This window comes from Pseudoliparis swirei, chromosome 16 (genome assembly GCF_029220125.1).
Source record: "Pseudoliparis swirei isolate HS2019 ecotype Mariana Trench chromosome 16, NWPU_hadal_v1, whole genome shotgun sequence".
Taxonomy (NCBI): domain Eukaryota; kingdom Metazoa; phylum Chordata; class Actinopteri; order Perciformes; family Liparidae; genus Pseudoliparis; species Pseudoliparis swirei.
In genome coordinates, this window is record NC_079403.1 from 23,856,125 (window position 1) to 23,877,421 (window position 21,297).

At 46.7% G+C, this 21,297-nt stretch overlaps 1 protein-coding gene across 2 annotated transcripts in view; it reads left to right on the forward strand.

Moving 5' to 3' along the window:
• The window catches only part of LOC130206426 (oxysterol-binding protein-related protein 10-like), a 45,299-nt gene that overhangs the window by 19,911 nt on the left and 4,091 nt on the right, over nucleotides 1-21,297 (forward strand). For both annotated transcript variants that reach the window (XM_056434402.1, XM_056434403.1), the window contains exons 4-8: nucleotides 7,820-7,912; nucleotides 8,879-9,254; nucleotides 10,538-10,644; nucleotides 18,242-18,406; nucleotides 19,138-19,642. In XM_056434402.1, the coding sequence (XP_056290377.1) occupies nucleotides 7,820-7,912; nucleotides 8,879-9,254; nucleotides 10,538-10,644; nucleotides 18,242-18,406; nucleotides 19,138-19,642 (1,246 nt within the window). The remainder of the gene's footprint in view (nucleotides 1-7,819; nucleotides 7,913-8,878; nucleotides 9,255-10,537; nucleotides 10,645-18,241; nucleotides 18,407-19,137; nucleotides 19,643-21,297) is intronic.

The window sequence follows — 21,297 nt, forward strand, 5'->3', positions numbered from 1 at the left end:
GACACAGATCCTCTCCAAGTTACCCGGTAGGTGCGGTCTTTAAGGTAGGAAGAGAAAAGAGCGAGTGCAGTGCCTGAGATCCCCAGGTCCTGAAGAGAAGAGATCAGGATCTGGTGGTTCACGGTGTCAAATGCTGCAGAAAGGTCGAGAAGGATAAGGACAGAGATGAGAGAGGCTGCTCTAGCAGTGTGAAGCTGCTCAGAGACAGCAAGGAGGGCCGTCTCTGTCGAGTGGCCGGCCTTGAATCCAGACTGGTGAGGGTCAAGAAGGTTGTTACTGTGGAGATAGGAGGACACTTGGCTCAAGATAGCTCGCGCCAGAGTTTTGGAGAGAAAAGGAAGAAGAGAGACCGGTCTGTAGTTGCTGACTTCAGACGGGTCGAGCGTGGGTTTCTTCAGGAGAGGGTTGACTCGCCTCCTTCAGAGAGTTAGGAAACAGCCAGTTCAGAGGGAGCCGTTTATAAGATGGGTGAGGAAGGTCAGAAGGTCAGGAGCAATAGCCTGGAGAATGGGAGACGGACGGGGTCAAGGGCGAGGTGGTCGGTCGGGCGGAGGTCACCAAGCTAAGAACTTGATTGGGAGACAAGGGTGTGAAAGAGGAAAGAGAGGAGGATGAAGAAGTTAGTGTTGGTGAGGTGATAGAAGATGGATTTGTAAAGGAGGAGCGATGTCGTCTATCTTGTTTGTAAAGTAGTCGACAAAGTGGCTCGGCAAAAGGGTGGAAGGAGGAGGGGACAGGGGGATCAAGGAGGTTGGAAAAGATAGAGAAGAGTTTTTTGGGGTTAGAGAAGGAAGACTGAATTTTGGTCAGGTAGAACGAGCTTTTGGCTGCAGAGATAGAGGAAGAGAAGGAGGAGAGGAGAGATTGATAGAAGAGCAAGTCTTCCGCTTGATTCGATTTGCGCCATTTTCTTTCCGCCGCTCGCAGGGTGGCTCTCTCGGCGCGCACCGAGTCCGACAACCACGGAGCCGGAGAGGATTTCCGAACCGGTCGTGTCTTAAAAGGACAAAGAGAATCAAGAGATGAAGACAGGGAAGAGAGGAGAGTGTCTGCGGCAGAGTTAGGATGCATGAGTGAGAAGCAGTCAGTTGAGGGGAGAGCAGATAGGACAGAGGAGGCAAGAGAGGAGGGACAGAGGGTGCGAATGTTGCGGCGTACAGGTGCAGAGTCTGTAGATATGGGTGGGTTGTCAGTACCAGAGAGCGAGAGAGAGTAAGAGATGAAGAAGTGGTCAGAGACATGGAGAGGAGTCACAGTGAGGTTAGAGGTAGAGCAGTTTCTTGTGAAAATGTAGTCAAGGTGGTTGCCGGCTTTGTGAGTAGGAGGGGAGGGACTGAGTGAGAGGTTAAAGGAAGACAGTAAGAGTAAGAGATCACATGACTTCTCTGTCTGGATGTTAAAGTCACCCAGAAGGATGAGCGGGGGGCCGTGTTCCGCGAAGTTCGATAGGAGGACGTCTAGCTCATCCAAGAAATCTCCCAAAGAACCAGGGGGACGGTAGAGAACAACAATGTGAAGTTGGACCGGATGAGTAACGGTCACCGCATGAAACTCAAAAGTCAGTGGGATAAAGAGTGGAAGCGGGTAGGGACAGAAACACCATGTGGGTGAGATGAGTAAACCTGTACCTCCACCCCGACCAGAGGGTCTGGGTGTGTGGCTAAAGGAGAAGGCAGAGGAGAGAGCAGCCGGGTAGACGTGTTGTCTGCTGTGATCCAGGTCTCAGTGAGAGCCAGGAAGTCAAGCGACTGCTCCACAGCAAAGCCAGAGATGAAGTCGGCCTTGCGGTTGGCTGACTGACAGTTCCAGAGGCCTCCTGTGACCAGGTGCTGGGTGTGAGTAGAACGGGTAGGAAGGATAACAGAGGAGGGGTTCCGCACATGAATGAGCGAGTCCTATAGTAACTACGGTAGAGATACGCACAGGTATGGAAAAGACACACATATTCAAAAAATGGGGAAATACTCAGCCACCCCCGAAGACTCCAACGGAAGACTCCTATGTCTTTGTCCTCCGAGTCTTGACTCCAACGGAAGACTCCTATGTCTTTGTCCTCCGAGTCTTGACTCCAACGGAAGACTCCTATGTCTTTGTCCTCCAGTCTTCGTCCGATGAGTCACACTGACGCACAGCTGACGCAAAAACCCCCCCCGGGTTATGAGCCCAAGTTAGTGCCAATTACCTCCAGCCGCGTTGACACCGCCCCTTGGCTTTTGGTATTCAAATGACACTCAATAGAAACCAGGTGACGATCGCTCGTCCAATCAGTGAAGATTCAGGTGTCGGAACACAGGACACACCTCTCTACCAAAACAACTCCTTAAAACAGGACAGACTAACAATCTAGCAGCTTTAATCAACAAATACAACAGTAACTTTAGCAGATAAAACTAGTTTAAAGAAGATACTTAGCAGGATCCAAGTAGTCAGTAGTCTCGCCTCACAGGTAGAAAATGCACACAGAGTGGTCACTAGCTGGTTAACAGAGTAGACACTAGCTGGTTAACAGAGTGGTCACTAGCTGGTTAACATAGTATACACTAGCTGGCTAGCATAGTGGACACTAGCTGGTTAACAGAGTAGACACTAGCTGGTTAACAGAGTGGTCACTAGCTGGTTAACATAGTATACACTAGCTGGTTAACAGAGTAGACACTAGCTGGCTAGCATAGTGGACACTAGCTGGTTAGCATAGTGGTCACTAGCTGGTTAACATAGTGGACACTAGCTGGTTAGCATAGTAGACACTAGCTGGTTAACAGAGTAGACACTAGCTGGTTAACAGAGTGGTCACTAGCTGGTTAACATAGTAGACACTAGTTGGTTAACATAGTAGACGATAGCTGGTTAACATAGTGGACACTAGCTGGTTAACAGAGTATACACTAGCTGGTTAACATAGTGGACACTAGCTGGTTAAAATAGCAGACGATAGCTGGTTAACATAGTGGTCACTAGCTGGTTAACAGTGGACACGAGTTGGTTAACATAGTAGACACTAGCTGGTTAACAGAGTATACACTAGCTGGTTAACAGAGTGGTCACTAGCTGGTTAACATAGTAGACACTAGTTGGTTAACATAGTGGACACTAGCTGGTTAACAGAGTGGTCACTAGCTGGTTAACATAGTGGACACTAGCTGGTTAACATAGTATACACTAGCTGGTTAACATAGTGGACACTAGCTGGTTAACATAGTGGACACTAGCTGGTTAACAGAGTGGTCACTAGCTGGTTAACATAGTATACACTAGCTGGTTAACAGAGTGGTCACTAGCTGGTTAACATAGTGGACACTAGCTGGTTAACATAGTGGACACTAGCTGGTTAACAGAGTGGTCACTAGCTGGTTAACATAGTGGACACTAGCTGGTTAACAGAGTGGTCACTAGCTGGTTAACATAGTGGACACTAGCTGGTTAACAGAGTAGACACTAGCTGGTTAACAGAGTGGTCACTAGCTGGTTAACATAGTGGACACTAGCTGGTTAACATAGTGGACACTAGCTGGTTAACAGAGTGGTCACTAGCTGGTTAACATAGTGGTCACTAGCTGGTTAACATAGTGGACACTAGCTGGTTAACATAGTGGACACTAGCTGGTTAACAGAGTGGTCACTAGCTGGTTAACAGAGTGGACACTAGCTGGTTAACATAGTAGACACTAGCTGGTTAACAGAGTGGACACTAGCTGGTTAACATAGTAGACACTAGCTGGTTAACATAGTAGACACCAGCTGGTTAACAGAGTGGACACTAGCTGGTTAACATAGTAGACACTAGCTGGTTAACATAGTAGACACTAGCTGGTTAACATAGTAGACACTAGCTGGTTAACAGAGTGGACACTAGCTGGTTAACAGAGTGGACACTAGCTGGTTAACATAGTAGACACTAGCTGGTTAACATAGTAGACACTAGCTGGTTAACATAGTAGACACCAGCTGGTTAACAGAGTGGACACTAGCTGGTTAACATAGTAGACACTAGCTGGTTAACAGAGTGGACACTAGCTGGTGCCAACATCAGTACAGTTGGGTTATTGGTTTGGGAATTGATCTTAAATCAGTTTAACCTGCTGAATGTCTCTGTGCTGCTGCACTGATTGCATACAGTCTGTTTCCAACTGAGCCCCACAGACTGGAGACCAGAGGTTTTATGCGTGTAGTTTCTCGGAAAAGGAACAGAGGAAATAGTTGTCGTCACTCTGCGAGAGACATTCATCACATCTCATCTCACACTCTCATTAAACAAGCGTCCCAGTGGCTCTGCTCGGTCGTAGCAGTGTCAGTACTAATTACCTCCTGGGGTCAGAGAGAAGACCTCATCATCCCAAGTCTCTTTCCTCTTTCCCGCTCTTCCTTTGTTCTCTCCTTCATTATCAAGTCAAGTCAAACATTCTCACACTGTCCTCTTTTCCCCAGTGTCCCTCTGGGTTATCACCCTTCAACTACCTTTCTCTCTCCATTCCAGATTCTCCCTGCCCACGTATTTTAATCAACTTCATCTCCTCACAACCACGACTGGTCGTGTGAAACTCCAGCCCTGAGGAATGACAACCGCAGAGGCCGTCACTGATTACTGAAGGTCTCGCCGGAATGATGCCGTGTCAATCACAGCGTCTGTATCTTGCGGCAAGTGGCAAAAAGTTTGGCATGGAAGCTGTGGTGTGTTACGAGCGGACACACAGGGAGCGTCAGTTGCTTTATTCAGCCATGATGAAAACGCAGGTGCGGCACTAGCCTACGCATGCGCGCTACAGTTACTCAGAAGTACATTCAACCATATGACTAAATGTCATCAATATACCACAGAAGCAGGAAGAGAATATTTCGATGTTTCTGTGTCACCGCTGTGAGGCAGTCGACGTTACAAGTCACAAGTCTTTTGAGTTCATTCAACCGGAGTGTACACCGTTAGTCAAACGTTTCTACACCGGATGTCTAACTGACAGCTGTAGTACAGAAACCCACTCACTGCTTTGGCCACACCCTCGACCTTGTTCTTACATATTGACATTGAGCATTTGGAGATCTTCCCACAGAATCCTCTTGTCAGTCCATTATCTCATACATTTTGAGTTTATCCTCCCGGAGTGTACACCGTTAGTCACAAGTTACGACACCAGATGTCTAACTGACAGCTGTAGCTACATTTAAAGAAGCGATTCCTTCTGCATTTGATTCAATACCACGTCTCAATGTGACGGAGGACCCCTGGTCTAGCTTTAGTCCGTCTCAAATTGATCATCTTGTGACTGTCGATAGTGCTCCAGGCTCACTGAGAATGACCCTTGACTGATGGCCCCTCTGAAGGCTCACTTCCGGTCACCAGCGTCTCTGCTTTCTGATCGCGTATTATTCTCAGCTCCAGCTGAACCAAGCTAATTGTGTGGTATTCTCTAGATCCGAGTATTTAAACACTCGGATCGTTCCTTCTGTTGGCGACTTATCGCGTCTTATTTTCACAATGTTTACTTCTGCTAAGGTTAGCCACCGTACTTTAGCTTAGCAGCTAGCGATGGCTTCCTTCTCTCCCTCTCCTTCTCTCTCTTGCTCAGTGTGTCTCATGTAAAGCTATTCCTCTGCCTCCCTTAATGATAACTGGACATGCAACACGTGAAGTTCATTTCCTTGGTTGGAGGCAGTTCTAAGTGGGTTAGATGCTCGGCTCCGCACCGTCGAAGTTCAGACGTTAGCTACATCAGCTAGCTCGCCCCCACCCATATTCCGTGAGGGCCAACCTGACGTAGCTTCTGCTAGCTTCTGCTAGCCGGAACGCTGGGCAACTGTTGGAAGGAATAATAAGTCTAAACAGAAGCCTGTCATTTTCTCCAGTCCTCTCCCCGATTTGATCAATGATGAAATGTATAGCCGCATGTCATCATTCAATCGCTGGTTGTTGATGTGGTGCCCAGCAAACGATGAGGGCTTCGTAGATAACTGGAAGACTTTCGGGGGGAAACCGCATCTGATGAGGAGAGACGGCATTCATCCCACTTTGGATGAGGCGGGTCTCATTTATGCAAATATGACCAAGTTGACACCACTCATAACTCTATTGAGACTGTGTCTGTCCCACGGCCACTTCAATTCATTAGATCAAAAGTAATGAGAAGAGGATTCATACAAAACAACCTCATGAAGGTTAATTCAGCAGTCCAAAAAAACAGGAGAATTAAATGTGGACTGGTAGATATTAGATCTCTGTCGTCTAAAGATCTATTAGTAAATGATTTAATATCAGACAATTCCATTGATTTATGTTGTCTTACCGAAACCTGGCTGAGTCATGAAGAATTCGTCAGCCTAAATGAATCAACTCCTCCAAGTTATATTAATACTCACATTCCTCGAGGCACCGACCGAGGAGGTGGAGAAGCAGCCATCTTTGACTCGAGCCTATTAATAAATCCTAAACATGAACTACAACACATTTGAAAGCCTTGTTCTTAGTCTTTTACATCCAACCTATAAAACATGACAACCAATTTGATTTGTTATACTGTACCGGCCACCAGGTCCATATCAGAATTTCTATATACATTTTCAGAGTCTCTGTCAAGTTTGGTCCTTAAAACTGATAAAGTTATTATTGAAGGAGATTTTAATATCCATGTGGATGTTGATAATGATTGCCTTAGTGCTGCATTCATCTCATTGTTGGACTCGATTGGCTTCTGTCAAAGAATACAGAAATCTACTCACTGCTTTGGCCACACCCTCGACCTTGTTCTTACTTATGGCGTTGACATTGAGCATTTGAACGTCTTCCCACAGAATCCTCTTGTCAGACTATTATCTCATACATTTTGAGTTTATACTACCGGAGTGTACACCGTTAGTCAAAAGTTTCTACACCAGATGTCTAACTGACAGTGCTGTAGCTAAGTTTACAGAAGAGATTCCTTCTGCATTTGATTTGATACCACGTCTCAATATAACAGAGGACTCCTGGTCTAACTTTAGTCCAGATTGATCATCTTGTTGACAGTGCCACAGGCTCTCTGAGAATGACACTGGACTTGATAGCCCCTCTGAAGAAGAAGACAGTGAGGAAGAGGAGGTTTGCTCCCTGGTATAACCCTCAGACCTCAAACTAAAGCTAACATCACGAAAGCTTGAACGCATATGGCGTTCCACCAATCCTGAAGAATCTCGCTTAGTTTGGCGAGATGGTCTTAAAACATATAAGAAGGCCCTCCGTAATGCCAGAGCAGCCTATTACTCATCAGTTATAGAGAAAAATAAGAACAACCCCAGGTTTCTCTTTAGTACTGTAGCCAGGCTGAAAGCTCTGTGGAGCCGTGTATTCCTATAGACCTCAGTGGTAATGACTTCATGAACTTCTTCAATGAAAACTGTAACAAGCTCCGAGCTGTCACATATGGGTAGTGGGGCAGGGAGTCGACCGCCAGGCACTCCTTCTCCACCGTGCTGTACCTGCCTCCCTCTCTGACAGCTTCCGGTTGATGTAGCACAGGGCGGTCAACCCCCTCGCCCTGCTGGGACAAAACGGCCCCCAGGCCTTTGTTCCATGCGTCAGTCTGCAGAGTAAAAGGCAGAGAGAAGTTAGGTGTGTGAAGGAGCGGTTCCTCGCAGAGAGCTTGTTTAACTTCCTCAAATACCAACTGGCACTGCTCCGTCCACTGGACCGGATCTGAGGCACCTTTCCGGGTCAGGTCAGTCAAGGGGCTGGTCAGATCTGCAAAGTTCGGGATTAATCGGCTGTAATTTAATTGTGTCCCTGTCGTACAAAGAGTGCTATGTGAATGCTAAAGTTTCCGACATTATTGAGCTTTTTTGTGTGTGTGTTTAGTTGACGATCCAGGCTGAAGGTCAGCAGAAGAGCCTGGTCAACTCGGTAGAGACCCTACCGCCCCGAGGTGGACCCCTAACTTCTCTGGATGAGGTAACATGACATGTATTGTGTGGGCCAGATAAGTGTGCAATGACAAGCATACCCACTCTGGTCTTTTAAAAATAACCTTACAATACAATGAAACTGTTTTTTCACTTCAGTTTCAAAGGAACGTTTTCCCCTGGATTGCATTTGTATTTGACGATTCACAAAGTCTGCGTTGGGGTGTCAACAATCACGACTTTCACCAGGAGCAGGAGCCTCAGGAGGAACACTGGGCGGGTACTAGATGAATATTAAAGGGTTCTGGGTACAACTCCCGAAGTGGGTTCTTGTTGGCACTTTTACAAGATGGAAAGGTTCTGGATAGAATCTCCAGAGATCTATGGGTGGAACCATTACACCAAATAAGGGTTCTCTGAAGAACCTCTTACAGAGGGTTCTGTGTGGAGACTTTCACAGATGTTTCTAGGAATAACCCTTTATGTTGGATTCTAGATCGATACTGAGTCAGGTTCTTTTGTAAGAGATCCTACCAAGAACCAAAAAGGGTTCTCCTATGGAGACCAGCTGGAAAAAAACACTATATTACAGTTCTAGTTAACACCGTTATATCTAATAGTCGTAATCTCTGAGTGCACCAACAGGTCAGACAGCGATTAGAGAGGTTGTAAAATCACCAGTTAGACCAGATTCTTCTGAGGTAAAATGCTTTATGAATGCTCAAGTTTCTGGACACTATTTGTAGCAAAGCTCCATGTACCGAGATGTCAGCTATAACTCAAAAGGATAATCTGGGTGTTTTGAAGTTGCGTTATATGAGGTACTTTTTTATGACCTGGCTCTATTTCAGGTACATTCATTTGCCTGCTCAGTTTGCACCACCTGTGTCCGCCCCACTTAGTGTTTTACCTTAAGCTAAAGCTTAAACGTAACTTTTGGTCAAACTGGGAGAGTTTTCCTGCTCCTCTTAATCACCTTCTTTACTTTCTCTCTTTCCCCATTCGATTGATCAAGGAATTACTGCTTTTTAAAGCCACCTCTGCAGCCACGTTGAGCTGCCTGGGGGAGTGCCTCAGTATGCTGCAGCACAATGTTGTCCAGGCCCTCAACCAGAACCAAAATCAGAACCAGAACCATGCCCCTTGTCCCAGCCTCAACCCCAGTTCAGCTGGTTTGAGTCAGGCGGCTCCCGCAGAAAGACTCAAGTCGTGGGGTCAGCGCTGCAGCTCCAGTGTGAACCAGGTGGAGCCCGGGGGCCTCAAGTCCAGGGGTCAAAGCCCGACTCACAGCTTTCGTGAGAGCCAGAGTCCCAAAGACACCAGCAACAGCGAAAGGCGAGAAAATTACCCCAACCACATCCAAAGCCAGAGTCAGGGCCGTGAACATGCAGGTGAGTTGAGTGATGGCTGGTCGAATTTGAATAATCAGTGAAGGAAAGGATGAATCTTTTTGTGTCTTTGAACAGGAAACGTTATCTAAATCACAAAAAAACTGGTACATCAGATGTAAATGCATGCAGAACACGGCGCAACACCTATAGAGGTGGCTTCTTAGCTTCTTAAAATATCCTCCGACTGGGGGCGCTTCACTTCACAAGCCTGCCATGAGAACATAATTGCCCAATAAAAAAAAAATTAGTATGATTCACCCATTGTCCATGGGTCCATTGTGAGCAGGATGCGGTACTTTGTGGGGATGGAACGGCCTCTCTGCACACTGACCATCAGTCAATGTTTGTTGGCAGGGGAAAGGCTGGAAGCAATCCATAAAACATACAGTTGTACCTTCGCAAAGATTCTTTATAGCTATTTGAAGTATGTGAATTTGAGTCCAAGCAGCCATGACCGACTTTGGCTGAAAGCCCAAGGTCATATAGTGAGGATCCGCTTGATAGCCAGCTTGAGAATGTCTCACGTTATCACCAGAACCGCCTTGATTTCTGCTTCCTTTGAAAGTAGGCTGCGTGACATCATTTTTTATTGCTGGCTGTGTGCCTCCAGCAATGTAAATATTAGTTGGTTTCTGCTCAATGAATCAGACTTTGGGTAAAAGAAAGATGTTTCTACTTAAACCGACTGACAGAAACAATGCCATGGATGGTTATGGTTTCTGGAGGACCCAATCGTTTTACAATGTCCTGGAAATGTAGTCACTCCTGAAAATGTTATACAATTAGCATTTTACTGTGATCAAAAATGTTATAAAGCCAATGACTGTCATAACTTGACCAATCATGATGAAATGTCCTGGCTGATATTGTAATGACATATTTTTCATTGTAGTTTTCAAAACTAATTTATCATGTTCATCATCCCAAAGACATGCAGCTCAGGTTAATTGATCTCTAAATGTCCCATAGGTGTGAATGTGAGCATGAATGGTTTTCTGTCTCTCTGTGAGCCCTGGATGGATGGCGGCCTGTCCAGGGTGACCCTGCCTTCGCCCTATGTCAGCTGGGATCGGCTCCAGTGCCCCGCGACCCGAATGAGGATAAGCAGTTTGGATGGATAATGGATAATAATAATGGATAAATGTGTTTATCCAGCCACTCCTTTGACCATGTTGTCCTCACCACTGTAAGACACCCAACATGTTCCTACTGTTGTTGGGAATCCCAATCGCGCTCTTGCGATGTTTTAATTGTTTTGGCGGTGATGCTTTTGATATTTCCAGATAGTTCCACTGGATGGTCCCAATCTCTTTCTGAGAAGCAGGGGAAGACGCCTCTCTCCTCGTCTACCTGGCCGTCTTCCACCCAAACACACAAGGACCCTCCTGAGGTAGGTCAAACCACAATTACTTTATCTTCCTTGATCATGATGCAAATTGCGATGGCGGAGTGACGGTGGCAACATAATTCTGTCCAGCTGTGCTCTTTTATTTAATTCACAGTTCTATATGCTGCGCCTCCTGCTTGACGATGCGTCGACTTTGCTTCGGTGACCAAAGTTAATTACATTATGTTCTAATGTTTACGTTACTGGGAGCATTTCTTCAAAATGCTTATTGTGTCAACCCTCCACAGGCAAAATATTGGACCCAACCATCAGGGCCTTTCAAACAAATGTACTTTTAGTTCATCTCTGAAGTATTTCAGCATTGTCATAATGCCACAAGATCTGATGTTGGGTGCAACAGATGAGTGTTCCAGTTCGGTTAGTAGTGCATCCTCCCTTTCAAGTGCAACATGTATTATTTCTTTAAAAAAATGTAAACAAATATATTTATACCACAGGCAAAAACTTTCCATGGATGGCATAGACATTCCTGTCGTGGATCTCTCAGAGGAAAATAAACAATATGAGAGCGATGGTCCTGTGACCCTCAGCTCCTCTCAGTCAGGAATCTGTTTGTGACTTTCTTCTTCTCTCTTTCTCCTCCATGTCCCCCCTTTCCCTTAAGAGTTCCATCAATCTGAGATAGTATTGATGTCCGTTACGCTTCTCCGCCTCTTTTCTTATTTTGGCCCCTCTTTCTCCTTTCGGTATGCGTCGATTATAAATGTTCTCCAGATATTTTAAATGTGCCACGAGTTGCGTCACGGCATTCACGGTCCATCCAGTTGATTGGCCGCGGTCCTTTGGTTTGTTCCCAGCCGAGTGGCGGCCGGTTCATTTCTCTTGACCTCCCTCATCATCTCGGAGCATCCATTTCTCTCCACGTCTCCCGGCTCCCTACTTCCTGTTATGATGGGACTCCGTTTCTCTTTTCTCCTCACTCGCTCCACAGATGGACCGTTCAGCTGGTGTCATAATGATGTCACACACCACTCAGAGACATCTTCACACCACTCAGAGACATCTTCCTGTTTTGAGTGGCTTGAAGACTTGATTGACAGACTGACAGTCAGATGATTCTTCTAACGCTGGGTTTAGTTCCCATGAAAATCCTGGGTTAAGTGAAGAGGTTTCCTAGTCCTGTGCCCTGGTCTGGGCAGTGGTTCTCAACTGGTCTGGGCAGTGGTTCTCAACTGGTCTGGGGCAGTGGTTCTCTAATGGTCTGGGGTAGTGGTTCTCAACTAGTCTGGGGCAGTGGTTCTCTAGTAGTCTGGGGTAGTGGTTCTCAACTAGTCTGGGGTAGTGGTTCTCTAGTAGTCTGGGGTAGTGGTTCTCTAGTAGTCTGGGGTAGTGGTTCTCTAATGGTCGGGTAGTGGTTCTCAACAAGTCTGGGGTAGTGGTTCTCTAGTAGTCTGGGGTAATGGTTCTCAACAAGTCTGGGGTAGTGGTTCTCTAGTAGTCTGGGGTAGTGGTTCTCAACTAGTCTGGGGCAGTGGTTCTCTAGTAGTCTGGGGTAGTGGTTCTCTACTGGTCTGGGGCAGTGGTTCTCTAATGGTCGGGTAGTGGTTCTCAACAAGTCTGGGGTAGTGGTTCTCTAGTAGTCTGGGGTAGTGGTTCTCAACAAGTCTGGGGTAGTGGTTCTCTAGTAGTCTGGGGTAGTGGTTCTCAACAAGTCTGGGGTAGTGGTTCTCTAGTAGTCTGGGGTAGTGGTTCTCAACTAGTCTGGGGTAGTGGTTCTCTAGTAGTCTGGGGTAGTGGTTCTCTAGTAGTCTGGGGTAGTGGTTCTCTAGTAGTCTGGGGTAGTGGTTCTCAACAAGTCTGGGGTAGTGGTTCTCTAGTAGTCTGGGGTAGTGGTTCTCAACTAGTCTGGGGTAGTGGTTCTCTAGTAGTCTGGGGTAGTGGTTCTCTAGTAGTCTGGGGTAGTGGTTCTCAACTAGTCTGGGGTAGTGGTTCTCAACTAGTCTGGGGTAGTGGTTCTTACTGGTCTGGGGTAGTGGTTCTTACTGGTCTGGGGTAGTGGTTCTCAACAAGTCTGGGTTAGTGGTTCTCTAGTAGTCTGGGATAGTGGTTCTCAACTAGTCTGTGTTAGTGGTTCTCAACTAGTCTGGGGTAGTGGTTCTCAACTAGTCTGGGGTAGTGGTTCTCAACTGGTCTCTGGTAGTGGTTCTACACTAGTCTGGGGTAGTGGTTCTCAACTAGTCTGGGGTAGTGGTTCTCCACTAGTCTGGGGTAGTGGTTCTCAACTAGTCTGGGGTAGTGGTTCTCCACTAGTCTGGGGTAGTGGTTCTCTAGTAGTCTGGGGTAGTGGTTCTCAACTAGTCTGGGGTAGTGGTTCTCTAGTAGTCTGGGGTAGTGGTTCTCAACTAGTCTGGGGTAGTGGTTCTTACTGGTCTGGGGTAGTGGTTCTTAACTAGTCTGGGGTAGTGGTTCTTACTGGTCTGGGGTAGTGGTTCTCAACAAGTCTGGGGTAGTGGTTCTCTAGTAGTCTGGGATAGTGGTTCTCAACTAGTCTGGGGTAGTGGTTCTCAACTAGTCTGGGGTAGTGGTTCTCAACTAGTCTGGGGTAGTGGTTCTCAACTAGTCTGGGGTAGTGGTTCTTACTGGTCTGGGGTAGTGGTTCTCAACAAGTCTGGGGTAGTGGTTCTTAACTAGTCTGGGGTAGTGGTTCTTACTGGTCTGGGGTAGTGGTTCTCAACAAGTCTGGGGTAGTGGTTCTTACTGGTCTGGGGTAGTGGTTCTCAACTAGTCTGGGGTAGTGGTTCTCAACTAGTCTGGGGTAGTGGTTCTCTAGTAGTCTGGGGAAGTGTTTCTCAGAGCTCACTCTTTTCATTCCCTCATTTCAGTTGCTTCATGTCTCCATCTCTCTCCTCTTAGCCTCATTACATCTCATTATGTCCCTAAATCATCTCTCAAACAGTGTTTTATTTCCCACCACCAGGGGGCGCCAAACAGCCCAGTCCTGTGCCCGAGCATGGCGGAGGGGGAAGCTTTGTGTTGTCAAAGAGTGACAACTCACACCCTCTCAGTTTATATTATTACTCAAGACTTACTTTATATTATTACTCAATTAAGACCTTTATTATTATTATTATTATTATTATGAGGTATTAAAAACATATATTGGAAATTCGCAGAATCCGTTTGCTGGCCTCAAAATGTATATTTGTTTGTATAACATTATGACTTAATTTGTATTAAATACCAGTGTTCTACTAAAAAGTATTCCGGCTTTAACTATTAAAGTCCAGAGGTTATTAAATGATACACACACACTACACTACACACACACCACATACACACGAAACACACAATACACACACTACACACTACATACACACACACAACACATACACTACACACACACTGCATACACTAGACACACACTACATACACACTACACTCACAATACACACACTACACACACTACACACCCACACTAACACACACTACACACTACACACTTCTCCATAACTTTGGCTACCATCTAGCGCCGAGTGTCTTCTTCTGCTTTTTGGAGTGCTTATAACAAACCGACTGACTCATTACTGCCACCTAGTGGTGGGGAACTGTATTGTAGCAGAGCGTCTCGTGTCTTCACGTTATAACTACACGGTCTCGTGGCCCGCGCCGTAAAACTAAACGTTGTTTGCGGCCCTCCAGGTGGAGCTGGCGGCCCAATCAGGGGCCACGGACCCATGGTTGAGAATCACTGCATTAGACGCCAACGTTTCTGAACAACAGATAGGTTTCACGTCCACCACGCGAGCCCAAAATGTAATGCGTTGCCGAGTTGACTGTAAGGACTCACAGTTCTAGTGGTAATTACACAGACTGTACCACAGCACCGTGTAGCCAGGAGTGGATGGAGGTGTAGAAGGAAGAGGGGGATGGGACAGGGAAAGAGGACATGAAAGAAAACGAGTACAAACAGGCGGCGATGGAGCACCGAGGGAGGAGAGGAAAGCGGGAAGAGAGGGATGTTGAGAGAAGGAGGAGGCATTAAGAGTATAGGGCGGGTTCTGACTTTACACTGTGTGGATGTGCAAGGGGCGGGGCTTATGTAAAGAGGGAGGCCGGCGCAGATGGAGAGGATTGTCGGCATCACTTTTAAACTGCCTATCAAAAGTGTAGATTCTCTATCCCGCGTTCTCTCTCTCTCTCTCTCTCTCTCTCTCTTACCTCATTCCTCCTCTTCTTCTCATTTCCCCTCACTTTCTATCTCTTCATCGTCTCTGTCTTGTCTTCCTCTGGATGGTGGACATGAAGTCAAGCAGGACTCCCAACAAGTCAGCAGTGGTTACATCCCAGCTCAATCGAGTGAGTGGGAAATCCTCACTTTGTGTGTGTGTGTGTGAGAGAGAGAACAAGAAAGAGAGAAGAAGACAGGGGGACTGTGTGTGTGTGTGTGTGTGTGTGTGTGTGTGTGTGTGTGTGTGTGTGTGTGTGTGTGTGTGTGTGTGTGTGGCACAGTGTTACATAACCTTAGTGGAAACCCGATTGTGAATGAATTATTCAAAAGAAATATTTTCCTATTTTAGATTCTCGGGCTTAAAGGGACAGTGTGAGAGTTGTGTCCCTTCTTCTCGTGTGCTCTTCAAACTGTGGACTCCTCGTCATCATCATTGTGCACGTGACCGGCTTTTAAAGCAAAAACTCTGGAAACTAATCAGGTTTTTAACAAAATATAGTGCGTGAGACCACAACCTCTGGGTCTGAAACGGGAAGCAAATGTGGAATTGTTCTAAATCTGCATTCCTTCTAAGGACCACCAGGGGGCGACTCCTCTGGTTGTATAGAAGTATGTGCTTCATGTGTTAAACCTGCATTCTCTCTCCTGACCACCAGGGGGCGACTCCTCTGGTTGTATAGAAGTCTGTGCTTCATGTGTTAAACCTGCATTCTCTCTCCTGACCACCAGGGGGCGACTCCTCTGGTTGTATAGAAGTATGTGCTTCACGTGTTAAAGCTGCATTCTCTCTCCTGACCACCAGGTCACTCCTCTGGTTGTATAGAAGTCATATTGTATAGAAGCGTATGAGGAACACGAGAGCTACGTTGTGATTGGCAGGTTAATGATAGTTTACACGTTGCAACTCTTTTGGTGTGATTAATACTCTTCAGCGGTCAGTTGCTCCGCCCCCTGTCGTGTCAATTTTTGGTTGCACTAATACAAGATGGCGCCGTTCATCAAACATGGCGTCAGGTCATTGTCCAGTATCTGTTCAGAATTGGTGAGAATTCAGTGACTGTCAGGACATTTTGAATTCAACCTAACTGAAAATACTATTTCTACAGGCACCTACAAAAGTGGTATTAAAAAAAGTTACAATATTATCAATTTCAATCGTATTTTCCCTCTTTTTTGGTGCCCGAGAGTACTTGGCGCCCGGGGAGGGGGACGAGGCTCGGGAAACGACGGCTAGAAATCTCTGACTGTCAAACAGTGGCTCGGTTCCAGTCGGTGCGTCTCTCGTGAAACCGTTTGTACGTGACATGGATGGATGTCCACGACGCTGCACCTGCTGCCGTTCCCTCCTGTGGACGTTGATTCAGGTCAACGGGCGAGTTCCACTCCTCCTGTTCATGAACTACGGTTATCATTTTGTAGGATTTACTTTTCCTGCCTCGGGTTCACATTCATGATCTAGATCAGACCGGCATCGTGGAACATTATTACTATGATCGCCGTGTTTTAATCGCTGTGTATTTATTTATTTATTTGTATGCGTGTTACTCGCATAACTCAAAAAGTAATAAACCGAATCGCATGAAATTTGGTGGGATGATTGGTTATTATCCGGGAACCATTTGATTAGATTTTGGGATTGATCGGGTCAAAGGTCAAGGTCATGAAAAGGTCAACATCTTCTTGAATCGCATGAAATTTGGTGGGATGATTGGTTATTATCCGGGGACCATTCGTTCAGATTTTGGGATCGATCGTGTCAACGGTCAAGGTAAAGGTCATGAAAAGGTCAAAGTCTTCTTTTTACCATAGCACGGTCAATTTCTATCCAATTGGCATGCAACTAATGCCAAAATGTTCATAATTCAATGCCCAATCGTGTGATATGAGAAGTTATGCGCTCTACCGAGTGCCCGTTCTAGTTATTTTATGTATCATTGTTTTTTGTAAATGTGATTGAATAAATGACATTTCTTGTTAGGCAATCTGTTAGAGAATGGCTGGGAGCCACGGGGAGTAGGACTCAAAAGCAGACTTTGAGACGAGGTAGTCGGATTGGAAAAACTAAAATCTTTACTAGCAAAACATTGGAGATGAACTGTCACAGAACAGGGGGTTGACACAGACTATATACACAGGGGAACGAGGCACAGGGACTTCAAAATAAGACATAAAAACTCTGGATCATGACACAATCTCCCTTTTCAATGCATAATTATCATAACATTTACTCTAACCAGCCACAACTTGTCAAAACAATGCAATGTACAGCTTTTTTACAAAGAAATACAATTAATTTGATGCATAAATAAGTTCAGGCTATATGCCTGTTCCTCTTGTGGCCCCCTGGGAAGAATAATTGCCCACCCCTGATATAGATGATACATTCACAGAATAATTGTATATCATTTTTTTATTATTTGCATTCCTCTGAGCATGAATTTCACGGCATATCCATGAACTTGAGCTCGGTACGATCAAACATCATGATATTTGTGGGACATAAGTCCCAAAACAAGCCTAAAGCTAACTGTTCCTACACTATTGTTCTGTAACCCAGATGAGTCACGGGCCAGAGGACGGATCTCCTTTGAGTCGACTCTCCGCTGAGAGGCCTGGCGGCTCCTTCGTACGTTATGCATGAGCAACAATCAGAGATCGGCTCTCTTCTTTCGCCTCAGCTGCTGCGGGTTGAGACCTCGAATGGCTGAGAGGCTGGACGGGGGAAGCCGGGACGGACTCGGGAAACTAAGTGGTCTTTAAGAATCGTTCCCTTCAGTCAGAATGTTTCGGATGATATTCTCCTAATCTGGAGATAGGAGGGGTGTAAATTATGGCTCACTCTCTGAAGCTATGACAACCAACGCTGCACTACAAGTCATGTCTTGAGGAGCTTTTATCCACAAACTCTAAATTAATTAAACAAAACATGCATTCTTTCTCCTGACCACCAGGGGGCGACTCCTCTGGCTGTAGAGAAGTATATGCTTTATGGGTTAACGCTGCCTTCTCTCTCCTGACCACCAGGGGGTGACTCTTCTGGTTGTATAGAAGTATATGCTTCATGTGTTAAAGCTGCATTCTCTCTACTGACCACCAGGAGATAACTCTACTGGTTGTATAGAAGTCTATTCTTCATGTGTTAACGCTGCATTCTCTCTACTGACCACAAGGAGATAACTCTACTGGTTGTATAGAAGTCTATTCTTCGTGTGTTAAAGCTGCATTCTCTCTACTGACCACCAGGGGGCGACTCCTCTGGTTGTATAGAAGTATAGACATCTGTTCATGTCCCTGTAGTCAGACCCAACATCTGTACACTGGACCTAAGCTCTCCTCTTATCTGCGCTATCCATTTCAAAAGGGTGCCTTCTACTTAGCTTGACCAGCGGTCATCTGTGTCTCCACCACTAGGGGCAGCAGACGGGCCACACCAGCAGCCCAGAGACTCTGGATCCCTGCGACGAGACCACAGACACAGAGGAGAATGAGGAGGAAGACCTGGGAGTCCTGGACGACCAGAGGAGCATCATGCTTCACCTGCTGTCCCAGCTGAAACTGGGCATGGACCTCACACGGGTAAGGCTCATTTAGGTTTTCCTCTGGCCATGTGATCATGATTCCTCTCAGACCAGTGGGCTCAATTTGAATCCTGCTGGACTAGTTCTCTGGACCACAGGGATAATGTGCCTGAGGTCCAGGGCCAGAAGGGTATTCTGACCTCTAATACCCGGGAGAGTCTGTATAGATTATGAAAGAACCATTTACTCATGTGCATATTGACCCGTGGTGTTGCCGTGCGACAGGGATCGACGTTTTGACTCGGGCTCGATCCAAACGCCACGTTTAGCTGCGGGGGGTTATTGTATGGACCGTTATGTAACCTGAAGGCCGACAGAGACTCTCTGGAAAACGTACAAAGTACAATTTACCCCGTCATATGACATGAAACCACTCGGGACCGGTGTGGACCATTTATAGGTGACCCCTGTCTATGTGACATTGTCTAGGTGACCCCTGTCTAGGTGACCCCTGTCTAGGTGACCCCTGTCCAGGTGACCCCTGTCCAGATGGACCCTGTCTAAGTGACCCCTGTCTAGGTTACCCCTGTCCAGGTGAGCCCTGTCTAGGTGAACCCTGTCCAGGTGACCCCTGTCTAGGTGACATTGTCCAGGTGAGCCCTGTCTAGGTGAACCCTGTCCAGGTGACCCCTGTCTAGGTGACATTGTCCAGGTGACCCCTGTCTAGGTGATCCCTGAGATGTAAGAAGGTATTGGTCTTGGAAGTTGTCCTCTCTGTCCCTCTCCCAGGTGGTGCTCCCTACCTTCATCCTGGAGAAGCACTCCTTGCTGGAGATGTACGCCAACTTCATGGCTCACCCCGACATGTTCCTGTCCATCACCTCCGGCCGCACGCCAGAGGAGCGCATCGTCCGCTTCGTGGAGTACTACCTGACCGCCTTCCACGAGGGCCGCAAGGGCGCCGTGGCCAAGAAGCCCTATAACCCGATCCTGGGCGAGAACTTCCACTGTTCCTGGTATGTTCCTCGGGACCGCGTTCGACCTCTCAGGACCGCCAACCGCTCCGCGCCCAACCCTACGCCCACGGCCACGACCACCGTCCCCGGGTCGCCGCAGAGGGGAAGGAACTCGGACTGCTATCGGGTTGGGTTCGTTGCGGAGCAGGTGTCCCACCACCCGCCCGTGTCGGGATTCTACTGCGAGTGCAAGGAGAAGAGGATGTGCATCAACAGTCACGTCTGGACTAAGAGCAAGTTCCTGGGCATGTCCGTTGGAGTGTCCATGGTCGGGGAAGGTAAGATAATGGGTTTACAGAGCATTTTGCAAAAGAGTTGCACAAGGAACACAGTCGCATGTTAATATTCAGTAGTTAGTGAGACAGGACAGGTGATGTAATATAAGGAGACAGGAGGAAACGTAGGGGTGGTTGGATGGGTCTAAATCTAGAAGACCTTCGCCCGGTGATCAGAGCTTTTCTCATCCACTTAATCACAAACAAGGGAGTAGTTTTTGGGGTCTAACGAACGGCCATCTTTAACCCAGGAAACGTGCTCCAGTAAGGACTCCTCAGGAGTTATTGTTTCCCTCAACCCTTTGATAAGACCGTATGCACGTAATGATTGGAAAATTACACGTAATTTCTGTCTCGTTTGGGAAAACACACGAAAGATTTCGAGTTGCACAAGGAACACAGTCGCATGTTAATATTCAGTAATTACAGTAATGCACTGTAGTTTGTATCCAACTCACATGATCAATTTGTATTCAGGCCACGTAATCGTGAGCCAGGACAGGTGATGTAATATAAGGAGACAGGAGCAAACGTAGGGGTGGATGGATGGGTCTAAATCCAGAAGACTTTTGGCCGGCGATCTGGGCTTTTTTCATCCACTTAATCACAAAGAAGGGAGTAGTTTTTGGGGTCGGTCTAACGAACGGCCATCTTTAACCCAGGAAATGTACTTCAGTAAGGTCTCCTCTGTAGTTATTGTTACCCTCAACCCTTTGAAAAGACCGTATGCACGTAATGATTGGAAAATGACACGTCATTTCTGTCTCGTCGAAAAGGCACGAAAGATTTCGAACAAACCAACTCGTCAAAAACAAAAACCGGGAGACACATTTGGATCATTCTTAAAAGAATAACAATAACAAGATGTCAGTTTGTCGACAGATGGATTAAATGGTTAATCCTGACTGAAATCTAACAGCCGCAGCTGTTTGCCTCCCCCAGCTGATTGAATCCCCTCAGCAGCACTCGTCCTGCGCTCCATCTGCAGCTTCTAATTGGAAATGTGTTCCATCAAAACACACAGTGCCATCATTTTGGGTTTGCCTTCATTACATCGTACACAGCCATGATGGTGCAGTGGAACAGGATAAGCAGCTCCTGAGGTTGGACTTCCTGAGCTGGTGCAGGAAGTCCAACATCTGCTGGACCTTTTTACGGATGATCCTGGGAGACGGTGGATCCCAGAGACCCAAAGGACCCGGGAGGTCTCCACCGCAGACCTAGTAACACCACACCACAACAACTGATACTACAACATACAATGCAATCTATTTATCACTTTCACCAGGAAAAACTGATAGGAAAACACCATCAACTACCTAAAGAACGCTCTCAGCTCACAACCTCCAGAGAGAGAGAGAGAGAGAGAAATCAGGCCAGTAAAAGCTGTAACTAGGCCGTTAACAGTCCTCCATCGCTCCTCATCACATCTCGATGTTACAAAAGTTGGCTCATTCTGTGAACTGGATAAACAGCAGCTGTTGTACGTGTCACCGGGCGCCATGAGGAAGAACTCACTTCCCTTCGCCGCTCGAGCATGCGGAGGGGGGCTAGTCCCCTCCATGGTCCGGGAGCCGAGGGGCCGACGGATCCTCCGCTCATTGATGGTTCTGCTGCTTTAAGGAACTCCACGAGACTTTCAAAATGTCCTTTTGATA